General features: G+C 42.9%; 1 protein-coding gene across 5 annotated transcripts in view; it reads left to right on the forward strand.

The window, feature by feature from the left end:
- The window catches only part of LOC137759326 (microtubule-associated serine/threonine-protein kinase 4-like), a 206,665-nt gene that overhangs the window by 36,851 nt on the left and 153,532 nt on the right, over window positions 1–16,282 (forward strand). For 2 of the 5 annotated variants that reach the window (XM_068535439.1, XM_068535442.1), the window contains exon 1: window positions 7,289–7,687. The exons of the other annotated variants lie outside the window; for them this stretch is intronic. In XM_068535439.1, the coding sequence (XP_068391540.1) occupies window positions 7,596–7,687 (92 nt within the window). In that variant the 5' untranslated portion in view covers window positions 7,289–7,595. Of the gene's footprint in view, window positions 1–7,288; window positions 7,688–16,282 lie in introns of those variants that run through there. 5 annotated transcript variants of the gene reach the window in all.

The following is a 16,282-nucleotide window of genomic DNA, read 5'->3' on the forward strand; positions in this document are numbered from 1 at the left end:
GAAAATATTATCACTTTTTATGCTTAACATCATATTTATTCTCCTATGAGTTAATATTTCTTTAAAAATTTTGTTCAAATAACGTATGCTAATGCATATATAAGGAATCTAAAAAAAGGGTACTGAGAATGGACTTGGGGACACTGGGGGGAAGGGGAAGCTGGGACGAAGTGATAGAGTGGCATGGACATACATACACTACTAAATGTAAAATAGATAGCTAGTGGGAAGCAGCCGCATAGCACAGGGAGGTCAGCTCAGTGCTTTGTGACAACCTAGAGGGGTGGGATGGGAGGAGGGAGGCTCAAGAGGGAAGGGATATGGGGATATATGTATACATATAGCTGGTTCACTTTGTTGTACAGCAGAAACTAACACAACATAATAAAGCAATTATACTCCAATAAAGATGTAAAAAACAAAAGTTTAAACACACCTAAATTGAAACACAATGAAAGGTTAACATTCAGAAAGAATTTGTTGTTGTTATAAAAATGATATAAATTAATAAATCCAATGATTGAAGCTTGCTTGAGAAATCCTTGGCTAAAAAACTTTATGTCTTCACTGACACATTATCCTCTGATTTGTGGAATAATTTGAGTCAACTTTAAGAATGGAATAAAATTCTGATTTCTACAGAAGCACATGGTTTCTACCTCTGTCTGTATATGTTCCCTATGTGGTACTTCAATGGAAATTTTTACCTCTTATTTTAATGGGATAATTTTCAATAACTTTAGATGCCTGACCTGGAAAAATATTCAAGAAAAGAAGAACTGATAAATTAACCTTCATCTTATATTACAGAAAGGTCTTAGTGTCAGCTACTAAAGGGCTAAATATAACCACACTGACCCACTTAATTGACACTTCTTATAATTGCACTGTAATTCATGCTCAGGAGCTGGATGAGAAATGATGTACCTTAGACCAAGCTTCTGGATCAAGAAACACCATGTCCTTGAAGTTAACTCCAGATTGAGAGTCTAATGTAATGATTAGTGTCTGAGGTCCACTGTTACTCAAAAAGCATTTTGGATTTCATACAAACTAGTTAGACATATATTTACATGTGTCTACAGATACACAGCTACATGTGCGTGGTTCTCTTTTCTGAGACTTTGAAATCTGAGGCAGTAGACCTGTCTAACAGGTGCAGTGTATATGAATAATGGTATGGGCTCATGAAATTCCAAGAGGAATGGACAGAAAAGGCTTTTTAAAACAGGTCAGGGGTCCGTCTTAAAAATACTTGCTTTCAAGTATCTTTCTAACCCTGAGCAAATCCTTCCTCCCTTCACCCTTTGTCTTAACATTCATCCTAATGGTGTATTGAGGATTAAAAGATGGAGATACAGCCCCTGCCCTCTCGGAGCTCTTACTCTAAGGGGGAGTGATCTGCAAACATATAGATTCTGATATGGTGGGGGAACACTTTTCGTGCAGGAGCTCTCAGGAGCAGAGCTCAATAGAGGGATACCTAACCCAGTAGGGGTAAGGAGGCTCGTCTACAGTAAGTGGCAAGGAAGTTTGGTCTTAAAGCAGTCTAGAAGTTAGCCTTCCTATTTGTCAGATGTTGGCGTTGGTCTCGAAGCATTGCTCTCTGCTCCATAATTGGATTGCTTAGCTCTGTTAGAGGCCAGTGCTCTGCTTGGTTTATTGATGGCTCTTGCAGACAGCTGATTTCAAACGGAGAGACACACTTTTCTCTGTTTCTTTCCCAGTAGTCTCCTTCCTGCAGGATGACCCCCTCCAGCCCTGTAAGTATGACACATTGTCTAGCAGCCTAACTCCTCTCCCAGCGGAAATTAGGCTATGGGGCTTCTCCCAGGACCCTGCTTGGGAGTCAATGATTGGGTAGATAGAGTGGTAGGGTAATATGCTTACAATCAGTGATTTTGAAACCCTCCCTGGTCCTGTGAGCTGGGCTGCCACCATGCATATTCTTTTTTTTTTTTAATTAATTTTTATTGGAGTATAGTTGATTTACAATGTTGTGTTAGTTTCTGCTGTACAGCAAAGTGAATCAGTTATACATATACATATATCCACTCTTTTTTAGATTCTATTCCCATATAGGTCATTACAGGGTACTGAGTGGAGTTCCCTGTGCTATACAGTTATGTGTTTTATATATAGCAGTGTGTATATGTCAGTCCCAATCTCTCAGTTTATTCCTCCCTCCCTTTTCCCCCTTGGTAACCATAAGTTTATTTTCTACATCTGTGACTCTATTTCTGTTTTGTAAATAGGTTCATTTGTACCATTTTTTTAGATTCCACATATAGCGATAATCATATATTTGTCTTTGTCTGACTTCACTCAGTATGACAATCTCTAGGTGCATCCATTTCGCTGCAAATGGCACGATCATATGTTCTAATCTACTTATCTTTTGTACAAATCAAGGAGTCACTAATTTGAGAGAAAAGTGCTTCATTTCCCATGTCTATCTGTTCTCTCCTCTTTGATTTTGTGAAGTTACTGGTTATTTGCTACATTTTCTGAGCCTCTGATTCTCCTGGGATCCAGGGAACACCTGAGGAAAATATCACATTCTCTTCCCATTCTGGCTCGTATTTAGTCTGTCCTTTCCCCTCTCGGACTTTGTCCTTCAACCTGCCCTTGTGGATTATGTACTTCTCTACTTAACCTATCAGGAAAGAGAAATCAGTTTTATTTGGTTTCCTTTGTTTTATCTATTCCCTTTAGAAATCTGAATCTCTCTTGCCTTATGATATTGTTTAAAAATGTTTTTTTAATATTCCCAGCACGCTGTAACCCTACTTATTATCCATCTCTTAGCTTTTCAGCATTCAGATCTAGCCCTACAAGTTAATTTTCATTGATCTTTTTTTATCTTCCTTCATATTTTAGCAGTGTAAGCAAAAAATTTTGCTTAGTAATTCTAGAAGAGCTTTCTTACAACCCGTTCCCATTGATGCAACTTTCTTTACATTTCTAGCCCAGCTTTTGAGCTTTATTTCTTAAGGTATACAGTGATTACAAGCATTGCTCATTCAGGATGGGCCATGTGCTCTTCACACTACTATACGCAAACTCTCAAGACAGCATTTAGAAGATGACCAAAGTACACTTGTAGGTATGGACAGCCTTGGGGATGTAGTCACTTCTGGGTACTCTGATGACAAGAGTAGACAGAGATCAAAGTAAATTTATAGCAGAATCCCCAGTCCAGGCCATGATCAGAATACATTTTGAAACTCCATATTAACTCCACTTGCCCTCGTATCTTTTCACTGGACACGGCCTCGTGGCAAGAGTGTCAGTGCAGGGAGCTGACAGCTTCCCATGCCTCACGCTTACACTAGAAGACTTAATCTCCTATAGTGTCTAAGTTCAAGGTGAGGCTCCAGGGATATTATCCTTAATGCTGTCCTGTGTAGGGTGAAGGAAACCCTACTGAATAAGCATGGGGCAGCGGATGGGACGTAGACAGGAGAATTCAAGTCAGTGAAAAGAACCTGGAATTTTGTATATGTAGGAGAGGGGTGAATAGTGAAGAATTTGACCCTTCATTAAATACTTACCTCATCTTGAGCTAGCATTTCAGGAGCTTGACAAGCTTATTTTTCAATCTCATTCACCTTTCTCATGAAAACAATGACTGATAATATCAGCCTGATTAAATGAATGAGCATTCTAGATCACAAAACTTGTCCACTGCTGTATAGGCTTAGTTGTTGTGCAATAAGTAGAAAATCTGACTGGGTATTTGTATAGTGACCTCGATCAGCTGTAGTCTTAAGAATTTCCAATAATCTCAATTCCTTCTTAGTTCCGTAGCCAGAGTTTTACTGCATTTGCAGCTAAAATATAGTTTCTGCTCATATAATTATTTTGTCTGTAGAAAAATGTCAGCAGTTCTGACAATTTTAATTCTTGTATTTGCTGACTGCATTACCTTCTGAATCATAAGTTCCCAAATCAAGTCAAACAGGTTAGAAGACAATTACACTTCAGTGTCACACCTACTCCTACTCTTAAAGGAGTGTGGGAATATATCAGCCACTTTCACTATATTAACTAATTCATTTCCGGCTCTTCACGCACTTTACCAAATTTTATTTTTCATTTTGGATACAACCCCAATTCTCAAAGCCTTTGAAGTGCAAAAAACATTAAAGTAAACATTAAATGTTTAAAGTAAACACTGAAGTAGTTTAAAATACTCAGGTCTTTCCCCAGCACTTTGAGAATCTGCACGGTGGATCCCCCAAAATGTACAGGGTGGAGAGAGTTATGACATCTGCTGCCCACAGACCAAAATATGTATTATTCAGTCAAGAGAAGAAATTAATGTTTTATTGATTTATCCATTTTATTGCTATCATTTTTATGGGTGTTGCCCACATATGTAGGCTTTTCTGGACGGACCATGGAGGATATGAGAGTTGGCGGTGCAGAGTTGCCCCAGAGTTAAATCATCCAGAACTTGACTCTCACCCACTTTATCGCTACAGTTTACCTCTGCTCAAACACCCACACAGGAAGTCCTTTCTTGTTGTTTCAGCCTTTTTCATCTTTGCATTTGAAGGTCCTTCCACATGGGAGTTATTTCAGTATTCAAGGACAGCTGTTGCTTGTTCCCTAAATCTTTTCTTTTCCACATTCACCAGAGTTCCTTCAACCCACAATTTATATAGCACACTTTCAAGTCCCCTTTCACCAGCTTCATTGTTCTGCTCTGAGCAGCCTCTGATATGTAATTATCTGGATACCTAAAAAGTGAGCACAAAAATTTTTTCCCTGGGCTTATCTTTGGGGATGGGGTAGGGGGTAGGATTCAAAGAGAGTTTCCCCTGGATTTGGTTGTGACATTTCTTAAAGCCATGTTAAGACCTGAAGAATGTTAGCCTAACACTTCTGTTTCCAGTTACAGAATATAGATAAAAATGAATCAATAAGAGAAAGTCTTTAGAATTTAAAAATATCCTCATGGGATTCTTAAAAATTCAGGATTCTTTGAGAAACTCAACTGACCTGCTAAAACTGATAAATTTCAGGGCATCTTAAAAGAAAGAATAGATACCTGAGCATCTGAAGTGTCTCCATCCAAAAAGCATGTCTTGAACGCTTACATAAATCAGGAACTGTCAGATTGTAGAAGTACAGAGATCAATAAAACATGACTTTAGCCTTGAGGAAGCTCATAGACTAACAGGAAAGGCAGCAGTGAACAGTCAATTGTAATACAGTGTGACCAGCACCCCCGTAGAGGCATCTTCAGAGTGCCATGAAAGTAGAGAGTATGATGTAGGATGCCCTCTGCTCCAGTCTTGCATCTCTCTGCATGGTATTCTTTTAGCTTCTACATATTGCCAACATTTATGTGCATTGTGCTCTAGAAACTGCATGAAGGGCTTTATGTATGTCATCTCATTTATGTGTGTGAACCTTTTAGAGGTTGGTCCTATCATGGACCCCATAAAAATAGGGAAAATGGGCAGACACTAAGTGACTTGCTTAAGGTCACAGTAAGTGTTGGATGCAGAATTCAAACCCAAGATTTTTGCTCTTAAGCAATGCTCTATACTACCTATCTCAGAGAAAGCCTTTACCTAGAGTGGTGGTTCTCAACCAGGAGCAATTTTGCACCCCCAAGGAACATTTGGCAATGTCTGTAGACATTATTGATGATCGCAACTGGCATCTAGTGGGGAGTGATCAGGGAGGCTGCTAAACATCCTCCAATGCACAAGACAGTCCCCCAAACAAAAAATTATCCAGCCTAAAACGTCAACAGTGCTGAGGTTGGGAAGCTCTGCTCTGGAGTATGGTACTATCTTTGTGTCAGCCTTTAAAAAATACTTTTTTGAATATTTAAAAGCATTTTTTTAAGAGAAGACATGGCTTAGTATGGGGCAAAAAATATTGGACCAAGTCCCTAAGTATCTGGTGAAGTGTATTTTGCCATGTAAAATTGAGAAAATATTGTCTTCTTTGTCTACCTTTGTAGATTTCAAGGATCTGAGGAGGCCCATCAGAAATTCTTAGAGTGCTTGGGGTGAAAATATTTCTGGGGGTCTCCAGAATTAAAGAGCATCTCAAAGTAGACTCCTGTTCTTTGTTTAGCCCCATCCCTTGTCAGCTGACCCCCCCATCCCCTTTTTCCTCACCCTTATATTTCTATAAGCAAGTTTGTTCCCAGTATTTACTGGTTGAACTAAACCATTTTTTAAACGTTATTTTTGCTTAAACATTTTTTTTAAATTTATTATCTCTTGCCATATTACACCAGATTAAAGTAGCTACTTTAAATTCTAGTGTTTTCTTTATGTACTTAATCATAAGCATTGGTGGGTTTGGGGAGTTATTGGAATCCTGTGGCTTTCTTCGAAATGAATAACAGTAACATTGGTTCAACCTCCCCTTCATTCCTTCCTTTCAAAGTCTTAACACTCATGGCAGGAAAATGATTCTAGCATTGGTTAACTAAGTGCCAGGTTGTATCTTCACAGGTAGTGGTTGACCAGTCCCTAGATAGGGTGAAGCCAGACAGGTGTGCGCTGTAGCAATTCATCAAATGGATGTAAACTCATAAATTCAGTTTACTGAGGTTTTAGGTGAGTGTGGCATTCCCTCGGCGTGCTTTTCCTACACGACAAACAGCGTCCCTCGGCAGAGCCATTACTGACTTTCTTGGCAGTGTTTTCCTGGTGATCCAGTCTTCAGTGAATCACGCCTCAGCCTCCAGGTGTGCGCTCTGCACTCTCCACCACCGGTCTCCGGAGCGCGCTGGGTTTATTTCTTTGGAGGGACCGATCCACCAGGGGCTCCGCGCTGGGGGCGCGGCGGCGGGAGATGCTAGGGTGTCCCGGTCCTCCTGGGCTCACGCACAGGTCCCGCCTGCTCCCTTTCCCATGAGGCCCCCCTCCTATGGGGAGTGTCTGCGGTGGGGACCGGTCCCGCCGCCTGGCCCCTTCCCGCTGAGGCTGCACAAAGGTGTCCGGCTGGAGTCCGCCAACAGGCCAGCTTTCTATAAGTGCTTTTAAGTTTCCCTTTTTCGAGGAGGGGCGAAGAAGAGGAGCTTTTTCCATTTACATTCCTTTCCTTGTATGTAGATACCGGGAGGAAACTCAGCACTGGGCATGTTCGGATGTTGAATGGTTTTGCAGATAAGCACCAGCCTCCCGGAACCAAAGACTTAAACTAGTCCTCTCCCCTGCCCATCCCCACCCCCCCCCCCGCAGGAGCTGCAAATGGTATCTGCCAAACAGATGACAAAGTACCTTGGACTGAATCACACGCAGACAACATTTTGAGCCGAACGCACGGCCCAACTCTTGTAATTACTGTTTATAGCTGGCCAAGGCTGACCAGGAGAGGGCAAACCCAGGAGGAAACAAGTTTCCTGAACCTTGGAGAAATAGCTGTGTGTTGATTAAAGGCTAGGACGGGTACTTCTCACTCACGCTCCAAGTTGTTCTCGAGATCACAGTTCGTAGCACGTTTCCTCTGGAGGCAGTGAGTAGATAATTGGGATCTTTTTTGTCTTTTTTTTTCCCCCCCTCCTCTCTCCGTTTTGGTCTTATGGCCTTGAACCCACAGTGAATTGAAGCGAGAAAGAAATGGATATGTCTGACCCCAATTTTTGGACTGTGCTCTCAAACTTTACTTTGCCTCATTTGAGGAGTGGGAACAGGCTTCGGCGAACACAAAGGTAAAAAACTTGGGGGTCCTTTTAGCCTGGAGAGGGAATGAATGCTTTGGCTTAGGAGGCTGCCCGGCTGCCTGGGCCCCCTTAGCAACTGGGGTTTTGTTGATTGGGTGACAGTTTGAAAAGTTTATACTCTGCTGGGGGGCCCTGGTTCAGGTGTTCCCTCCTCTGCGGTTTTCCTGGGTCATCCTGATGAATGTGCTTTTCGGAGTTCTTCAGAAATGTGGAGAATCAGACCTCGAGTTGTGAGTGGTGGGGAGAGAAGGGAAGGGGGAGGAGATACTTTCTCCCTCTCTTTGATCTGATCATTTATCCGTTTCATTCACTCAGGCGTTGGTGTTTCTGCTACTCTGTGTAGAGCCTTTCAGATGCTTCCCTCTATGAAATATTTAACCTTTATACGATGCAAATGTACGATTCAAAGAGAGCTCAAGTTTGTCTGTTTCATATTGTCTGCTTAAAGAGAAAAGTCTGCATAACTCTGCATTTTTTTAAATTGATTTGCTGACATTTATTTCTAAAAATAGACCGGCCATTTCATTTTGTAACATATATTTGTTAGAATAGGTGAAAAGAAGAAAGACTTAAAATCAAGGTGAAGCTCATGCCACAAGTGCAAGACAGTTGAGAGTTAGTTGCTGACACTTGGGTGAGAGAAAATGATTTTAAAGCAGGTGTTTCTCCTCTCTCCACATTTGTGTCCAGCACAGACAGGTGGCATGATTTTGGTTTTAGAGGGGCACACCCTTTGAGTTGTGTAAATATAGATTCTTTGTTTTTCTTCAAAACTTGCCTTGAACATACACGTGAACATGCATGAGGGCAAGGGTGTAGTCAAATAAACAGGATGCTTGGCTATCAGATTGGGAGATTCATCTCTATGCTCCAGTGTTTAAAGAACACAGGAAGATGGTTCATTGTGTTTGGTTATACCAGTAACTTTTTGTAGCATAAGTGCAAATACGTAATACTTTGGAAAACTTAGTAGTTTTTGCTTTTGACATTTCTCATGGTATTTCTTAATTTTCAGAAGCGTCCTGGAATACCCTGACATATGCTGTTTATACATACACAAACATGTGTGTGTGTTTGTGTGTATGTGTCTCAGAGAGAGAGAGAGAGAGAGAGAGAGAGCATGATTGCATCGATTTTTAAGTTATACTTACCTTTTAATGCAACCTGAACAATATTGGTGCCACTAAACCGTATGATTCTAAAGTTGTGCCTTTTAAATAAGGTGGCTGTGCTTTTCTGCTATAATGTTCAGAGACACTCTTGGTATTGGTCATTTTTTAACAGGCTGTGTCATCCGTGCACCAAACCCCCCAAACAACGAATCAGTTGAAGAGCTACTTACTGTTCCTGAACCAGGCCCCTACTCCTCATGGCAGTAAATCCTATAACTTGTTTGTCAGGAGCCCTTAAATATGTCTAAGGGATGTAGCCCTGGCGGTGATGCAGCTGCTACTCTCACCTGGAACCACTTCTTGGGGAGATAAGTCTGCTCTGGCATCACACCTGTGTGTCTGAAACTGAAAAGCATCTGGAATCTTTCTTTCCCGCACCTACCTGTTTGATAGTATTATTGAGTCAAATGCATAAAGAATTCTCAGGCTGGTCTGACCATGGCCTTAGGGCAATATCTATCCAGCCCCAGAACATTCCATTTTAGACAGCTCACACTGGCAGAGAGCCTAGGTTCTGAAGGAACTTGGATTCTTCCCAACCAAATGAGGGTGTGGGAGGGCTGTGTCCATTCCCCAGGTCATGGGCCCGTATCTTCAGTTGAGTGATACAGAGAGGGAGGTGGAATTTCTTCCCTCCCTTCTCAGAGTAGAGGTTGTCACAGCCTGTTTGTTATTGGGGATTTCCTGGATTCATGGAGTTTGGAAATATATATCCTGAAGATCATCTCTAGATACATCTACTTACAGGTCTCACAGGGCTGGAACTGCTTTCTATTTATTAGGTAGATTCAGGAAGGTGAAGAGCAGGTGTCCCTCTCTCTGGGTCAGTGTACGTGGCCGTTGCTTTCTCTTATTATACAGTGAACAGTTCTGGCTCTGTGTCCTTTTGTAAGGACATGAAGTGTATGCTTATAGTATGACTCTTCCCCTTCTGTGACCTCCCTTAACTGCTCTACATCCTTTTCCTCCTCTAAGTGCCACATTAACTGTTTCTTACAGCACTGATCAGTTTCCCTAAATCTGCCCTTTTAAAAGGACCTCTCCTTTCCCAAGTAGCCCGATCCTTTTGCCAGCCTCACTGAGGGTGTACCCACTGTCCAGGGGAGGGTGCCTTGCCCTCATCCTCAGCTGGACGTGCCTGAGCCCTTGGAACAGCTCTCCTGCCCAAGCTTGGCTGCTTCTCTGCACATTTGCTGACTTTGTTCGACAGATCATTCATTTTGCATATTTTATCCCAGCTGCTTGTTCTGATTACATTGTAACCCAGAGGACTTCATCATAACCTTTTCTTTATATCAGCTTCTTGCGTCTATCAAAGAGTAAAATCCAGCTTTGAGCCTGTGAATGAGCATCTTGGAGCTCCTAGGGATAGGATGTTTGGTACCACTTAGACAAAAGAGAGGCTGAATGGTTTCAGACTCTTCCCTTAAATCCATATCATGGTAGAAATTGTCAACGCAGAGGACTTTGGGTTTTTGCTGCATCGCATCTACCTTGCCAGTTTAGCATGGCTCTGGTTTGTTGGTTTGCCCTCTCATGGGAACACTTTTAAGGTTTCCCTTCCAACTCAAAGCCCTGCATGGGCCCATAACTCCCTGAGTTCTTGGGGAAAGGCACCTACAGACTGACTCTCAGGCCTAGACTCTTAAACAGGTCCTGATGCACCGAAAGCCTGGCCTACTTGTGCCGCATCCCAACGATGATAATGTTGTTCCGTTCATTCCTTTTTGCCTGGACTGCGGCAGACACTGCGTTGTCTGGATGCACGCTGACTTTGTCTGCTGTTTTGCTGTAAAGCTCACATTTCCACTGGTAATGGTTCCTTTTTTATGATGGGCTTTGCTTACCTCTCCCCCTCCTTCATTTCCTCAGGGTAGTCTCAATACAGCCGTTCACCTGCTGCTTTGAGGGACAGAAATCTAGGCTGAATAAACAGGGTATTTAAACGAAAATGTGTTGTTTTAAACTGAAGTAAGAATTGCATGTTTTAGAGGCTGTGAGTTTCATAGACCTGCAGATTCTCCATTCACTTCAGGATCCCCTTGCAAGGTAGGATGGGAATTAGTTTGCCTGCTTTATGTTACTATTTGTTTGTAACATCTTTTCCTTTCCCGTTGGATTAAAAATTTCGAGGCAGAAGGGATCAAACTTCTCTTTGACTTATACCTCCTCTATGTCTCACTGTAAAGAAAGGACTACCATTGATTTATAAATGTTGCTGTTTAGTTTTGAAGTGCGCTTTTAGTTTTGTTGAAGTCTAGAGACTCTAGAAGATGCTTGATTTTTAACCTCAGTGGTCAGAAATCTGTCATGTTTTCTTTGGGCTTAAGTGATAATGTCCAAACCTCAGTGACACCTAAGTCAATACAATCCTACCCAGGCCATTGGGTAGTCTGTGACTCAGTTCATCACTTTGAGAGAGGTTCCAAATGTATTTTTCTGAGAACCTTGGGATAAAAGGTTATTTTGGTTTTGCTTTGTTTTTTGCTAAATTCATATTACTCAGCAGTTGCAATGAACTGCAGGTACATTCAGGGATCTTTAACTGCTGTAGTTTGTCAGAATGCATTGAATTTTTATGCACACTGCATCTTCTCTTCAGAAACATCTGTAGTGTTTGGTGAGTTTTTCTTTTGTTTTGAGCATGAATATATGTCTTTAAAAAGCATGGAATATGCTTCTCTCCTGCCCTGGCATGTTAGGTATTGGTTAACCCGTACTTACCCCTTTTACAGAAAGCCCAGTTAAATCCACGTTTATTGAGCATCTATTGTTTGCCTGGGCACTGTGACCCAAAGCTGAAAGCCATAGGCATGCCTTCAGTGAAGACATGCAGATGAATCATTGCAAACCAGGGCAATCAAGAAGTATATACCAGGTACAAAGGAGCCGGGAGATGCACCAGATAGAAAACCTTGGGGAAGTTTTGAAGGGTACGTTGGTATTTATCAGACAGGAAGACAAGGCCTTCCCAGGAAGCGAAAGAAATGGTGTGTACAAAGACATGGAGGCCTTGGCAACAACAGAGTTCAAGGGATTATACATAGCTCAGCATTGCTGGAGCATAAAAAACCAGAAGCATAACTCAGTGCTGCTGAAGCATAAAGTTTAAAGAGGCTATATAATAGAGCACAATGGTTAAGAGGGTTGATCTGAAGCCAGTTTACCTGAGTTCGAACCTTAACTCTGTGATATTGTATACTGAGTAAGTTAGCTTCTTTGGACTTCAGTTGCTCTGTCTATAAAGTAGAGACAAGTAAATTACTTGTCTCGTAGGATTGGTATAAAGATTAAAATATGTTCATATGTATAAAATGCTTAATGCAATGACTCACATCGAAAAGCCTTAATAAACCCTAACTATTAATACGGTTACTGTCATTACAGCAAGGGGATGAGTAGTGGGTAATGACTGAGGAGGAGTGTTGAGACACTTGATATTTGTGGGAGCTTGGCCTTTATCCAGTGGGAGAGAGACACGTCTAGCAGCACTTGGGGAGTTTAGGTCTGAGAAGAGAGGGTGGGACCTCGAAACCAATGAATAAGTTATTGCGGTAGCCTTTCTAAAGGGTTTTGCAGGCCTGAGCAAAGAATGTGGTGAGATTACGCCTTGAGAGATATTAAGGATATAAAATTGGGAGAAGGTGATGAGCTATTGGCTCTGAGGGATGAAGAAAGATACCACAATGGCCCTGGGGGTTTTACTTGGGGAACCAGGGAAATGGAGAATCACCTGTACATATAAGACACAAGTACTTGTACTCGCCCCTTGTGTCCCCAGAGGCTCCTTCATCCATATTTGTTGAGCACCTGTTGTGTGCTGAGTACCGTGGAACATCCATTCCTTCATTCAGCCGGTACCCACAGCACCAATGTTCTGTGCTGGGCCAGGGATATAGAGGTAAACCCGACAGAATGCTTGGGCCTCACAAATAAACCAACATCTAAATAAGTCAAGTGGTGGTCACTGTGTTCTGAAGACTGTAAGCAAGAGCTGAGAAGAGAGAGTGACAGTGCGGGGGCTGCTTTAGATCATGTGGTCGGGGAAGGTCTTTGAAGAGGTAATATTCAAGAGAAGATCTAAAGGATGAGAAAGAGCGGTCGGCGGGAAGACTTTGGGAGCAGGCATCTGGGAACAGCCAAGGCTCTGCAGCAAGAAAGAAAGAGCCTCAAGGCAGGCAGTTGGATGGTAGGTCCGGGGCACTCGAGGAGGCTGGACCAGAGATAATAGGCTTGGGAGTCCTCATTAGGACCATGAGAAATATGTTAGATTAATCTGTGGGAGAGCTAAAGATGCCCCATTTAAGGAGTGGGCAGAGATGCAGATAGGAACCGGAAGGGAGACGTGGAGGAGAGTCTCGTAAGAGGGAAGGAAGCCAGCAGACTGTTCTCACAGAGATCCCGACAGAATGATCAACCGTCGCTCCACAGAGATGAACCGTGGTGTGCATTGTGTCTGACGACTGGGGAGTCCTGGTGACTTCAGCGTGAACCCCGGCAGCAGAGGGATGGGGTCGGGGCGGCGTGAGGAGCCAGGACAGCAGGAGTGAAGTGAGGCATTGGAGACCATGGGTGGCAACCACCCTCTGTGGGTAGCTAAGCACAGCAGCGACACATCCTTGTGTACCAGCCTCTGCACATTCGCAGCTGGCCTGTCAGCCCTCTGCCCTGAATCACATCCCCTTACTCAGTGTTGCTCACTTTACTGTCTGCTTCATCACCCAAACAGGCAATGGCAGCTTCCTTTCCCCTCCCCTCTGGAAGCTCAAGTTCTTTCCCCAGTCTCCTGAGTATCTCCTTTCTGACATGTTTACAGTTGGAGCTGCTTCGAGTGTCTCTAGCCCCTACCTGCCCCCTCGTTGACTCTGCCTGAGCCTGAACCTGAGCCAAGTACAGATGGAGGGAGGGTACGCGGTCCACCCCGCCCCTCCAGCCTATTCCACAAGCGGCGGAAATCTGGCACTCACATCCCCGCGCTCTCATCCTCTCTACGCCTGACCTGCAGGCTCTGCCCCTCCCCGAGTCTTTGCACCCGTTGCCTCCCACTCCTTGCTTTGCCCAGGCCTGTTTCATAACTGCTTCCTTTCATCCTTCTCCTTTCTTCATGCTCTGGACTGCATTTTCCGCAGGTGGGACAGGCCTGCCCGTCACTGCGGGGCTCGCCCTTCCATCCTCTCATCTTGTCATCCTCTCATCTTGTCTCTAGTTAGCTCTGACATCGGCACTGGTGCCTAAGGCCCTCACTCCTGCACCCCTCCCCCAGCCTAATAAGGGAGACCCCTGGGGGAGAGGAGAACGCTGAGACCCCAGGTTAGGAGCTCCCAGCAGCTCTCTGAGTGACTTGTGTGCAGAGCCTGGCTGCCCCACACCAGAGCAGCGTGTTCTCCGGGTCTTCAGGCTGGCCAGATGCACAGGATGTGAGCCGGAATATGCGCATCTCAGAAATATTGCTTTAAGCTTCTAGTGGGAGGTTTACAACAGGAGGTGACAGATCATTTGTTTTGCCCCTTGAATTTGTAGGTCTTTTGTGAGGGGAGAGAGAAGCAGAAAGAGGGAGGAGGAAAGGAATGAGAGAGAAAAATGTGTGAGACCTTAAAAAGTAGATTTCAAAAGAAGTCCATTAAAAACAAAGCTTTAGAATATGGAGCATATGCTCCCTGGGGACGCATGGGCTGTTGGTTGCTCTACCTGGTCGACACTGGAAGGGGTATATGTGTGTCAGTAAGTTCACAGTGAGGAGGGTGAATGTTATATGCTTTTATGGCTCTGTTTGCTTCTCTTGACGCATATATCCTGTTATCAGAAGCCCAAGTGATACTTTTAAAACAGGGGACTCGTAAGCCTCAAGATAGAGACCATCTGCCTTCTGGGCTAAAAACTGACAGACGCTGGGGTTGAGAAATCTCCCCTGTGTGGAGACAGCTCACGGAGGAGAAGGCTTGGGGTAGGGCTTTATTCGGAAGACTCTGGGAGCGTCCTCCTTGTATAGGTTGAGATGGAAATAGGCTGGTTTCTCAGGGAGCTCAGGACTAGAGGCTCTGAGCCCCTGCCTCACTCTCCAGCACACCCATCTCTCAGTGCGAGTAAGCACGCACAAAGCTATTTTTAATCTGAGCTGTCTTCACTACGTGTAACCTAGTCATTTGGGAGTGACATCATGGTAACTGAGTAATCCCTTTGAAAGTTAATAGGAGATCCAAGATAATGAAGTGGTCCTGGGGCTACCTGGATGAAAGTAGGCACAGGGTGTGTGTAAAACCATTTATTAAAAGCAAAGTCAACCTCCACTGGTAGAAGCCTTGGATGTCGAGCGGCACACTTGGTTTTAGTGACCCGTGGCACATTTTGTAACTAGAGGAATATCTCTAAATAAGAAGTTCACGTGGTTATTAATACTCGTTCTGATACTTTATTTTCTTTCCTCTATCTTGGTAGTTAGGAAAGTTCCCTTGTGAACTTGGCTTTAAATTCTGAAAATATTGACCTTAAATCTTATTAATAGCATGAGAAGACCAGTGGGAGTTTTAGCTACACTAATGGTTATTGGATATGTTTGTTAGAGAGGTAATTATAACAATATCAAACTGAAACATCATGTTGTTTTGTTTTAAAGAAAAAAGGCCCAAGCAGAGGATTTAGGCTTTGATCAACATTTGAAGGTAAAGTAGATTGGTAAGAAGAATAGACAGTCATTAATGTTTATCTTATCTTAAGCTCCTCCATCACTTGCTTTATTATAGAACCTGGGGACTTTCTACAATCTGCTGACTTCGGAATTTACATTTATCAGTGATTCTGATTTTGTTACAGTTTGGGGTTTCTTGGGAAACTAATTGCAGGCAAAATCCATATCTATATCTATCATCTATCTATCTATCTATCTACCTATCTATCTATCTATCTATCTATCTATGTATGGAGCTCCATGTCTTTGGAAACTTTCTAACCTGACATGGAAATTCGTATAGGAGATAGCTTTTGGAGATAATGTTTTAGGTTCTGAGTGAATCACCTGGGTGGAGGGAATGAGGAACGGGTGAAACTTGGTGAAGTCTCCTAGGGTGGTAGAATCAGAAAGGGAGGAAAACTGATGGATCCACCAGGCCCATTTTGCCCTGTGAGTGTTTGCTGAAGCTGTTCTTGCCATGCTTTATTCTGTCTAATTTTAAACATTACACTGCATGTTGATGTCTCAGGACCCTGACTTGGACCTTACGACATCTCTCTTGAGAGTCACTATTACATCATCTAGCCACTGCCAGATTTCTTAACCACTAGATCTGAAGAATATCACTGAACCTGTGGCTTGCGTAAAAATCACCGATGTCCCTTTAATATTCTTATCTTTTAAAGTGCTATATGATGGGTATCTTTTAATTAGAAATTATAGTTATTAAATGTTTTACTTTTA

The sequence above is a fragment of the Eschrichtius robustus genome, chromosome 2, assembly GCF_028021215.1.
Source record: "Eschrichtius robustus isolate mEscRob2 chromosome 2, mEscRob2.pri, whole genome shotgun sequence".
NCBI lineage: Eukaryota > Metazoa > Chordata > Mammalia > Artiodactyla > Eschrichtiidae > Eschrichtius > Eschrichtius robustus.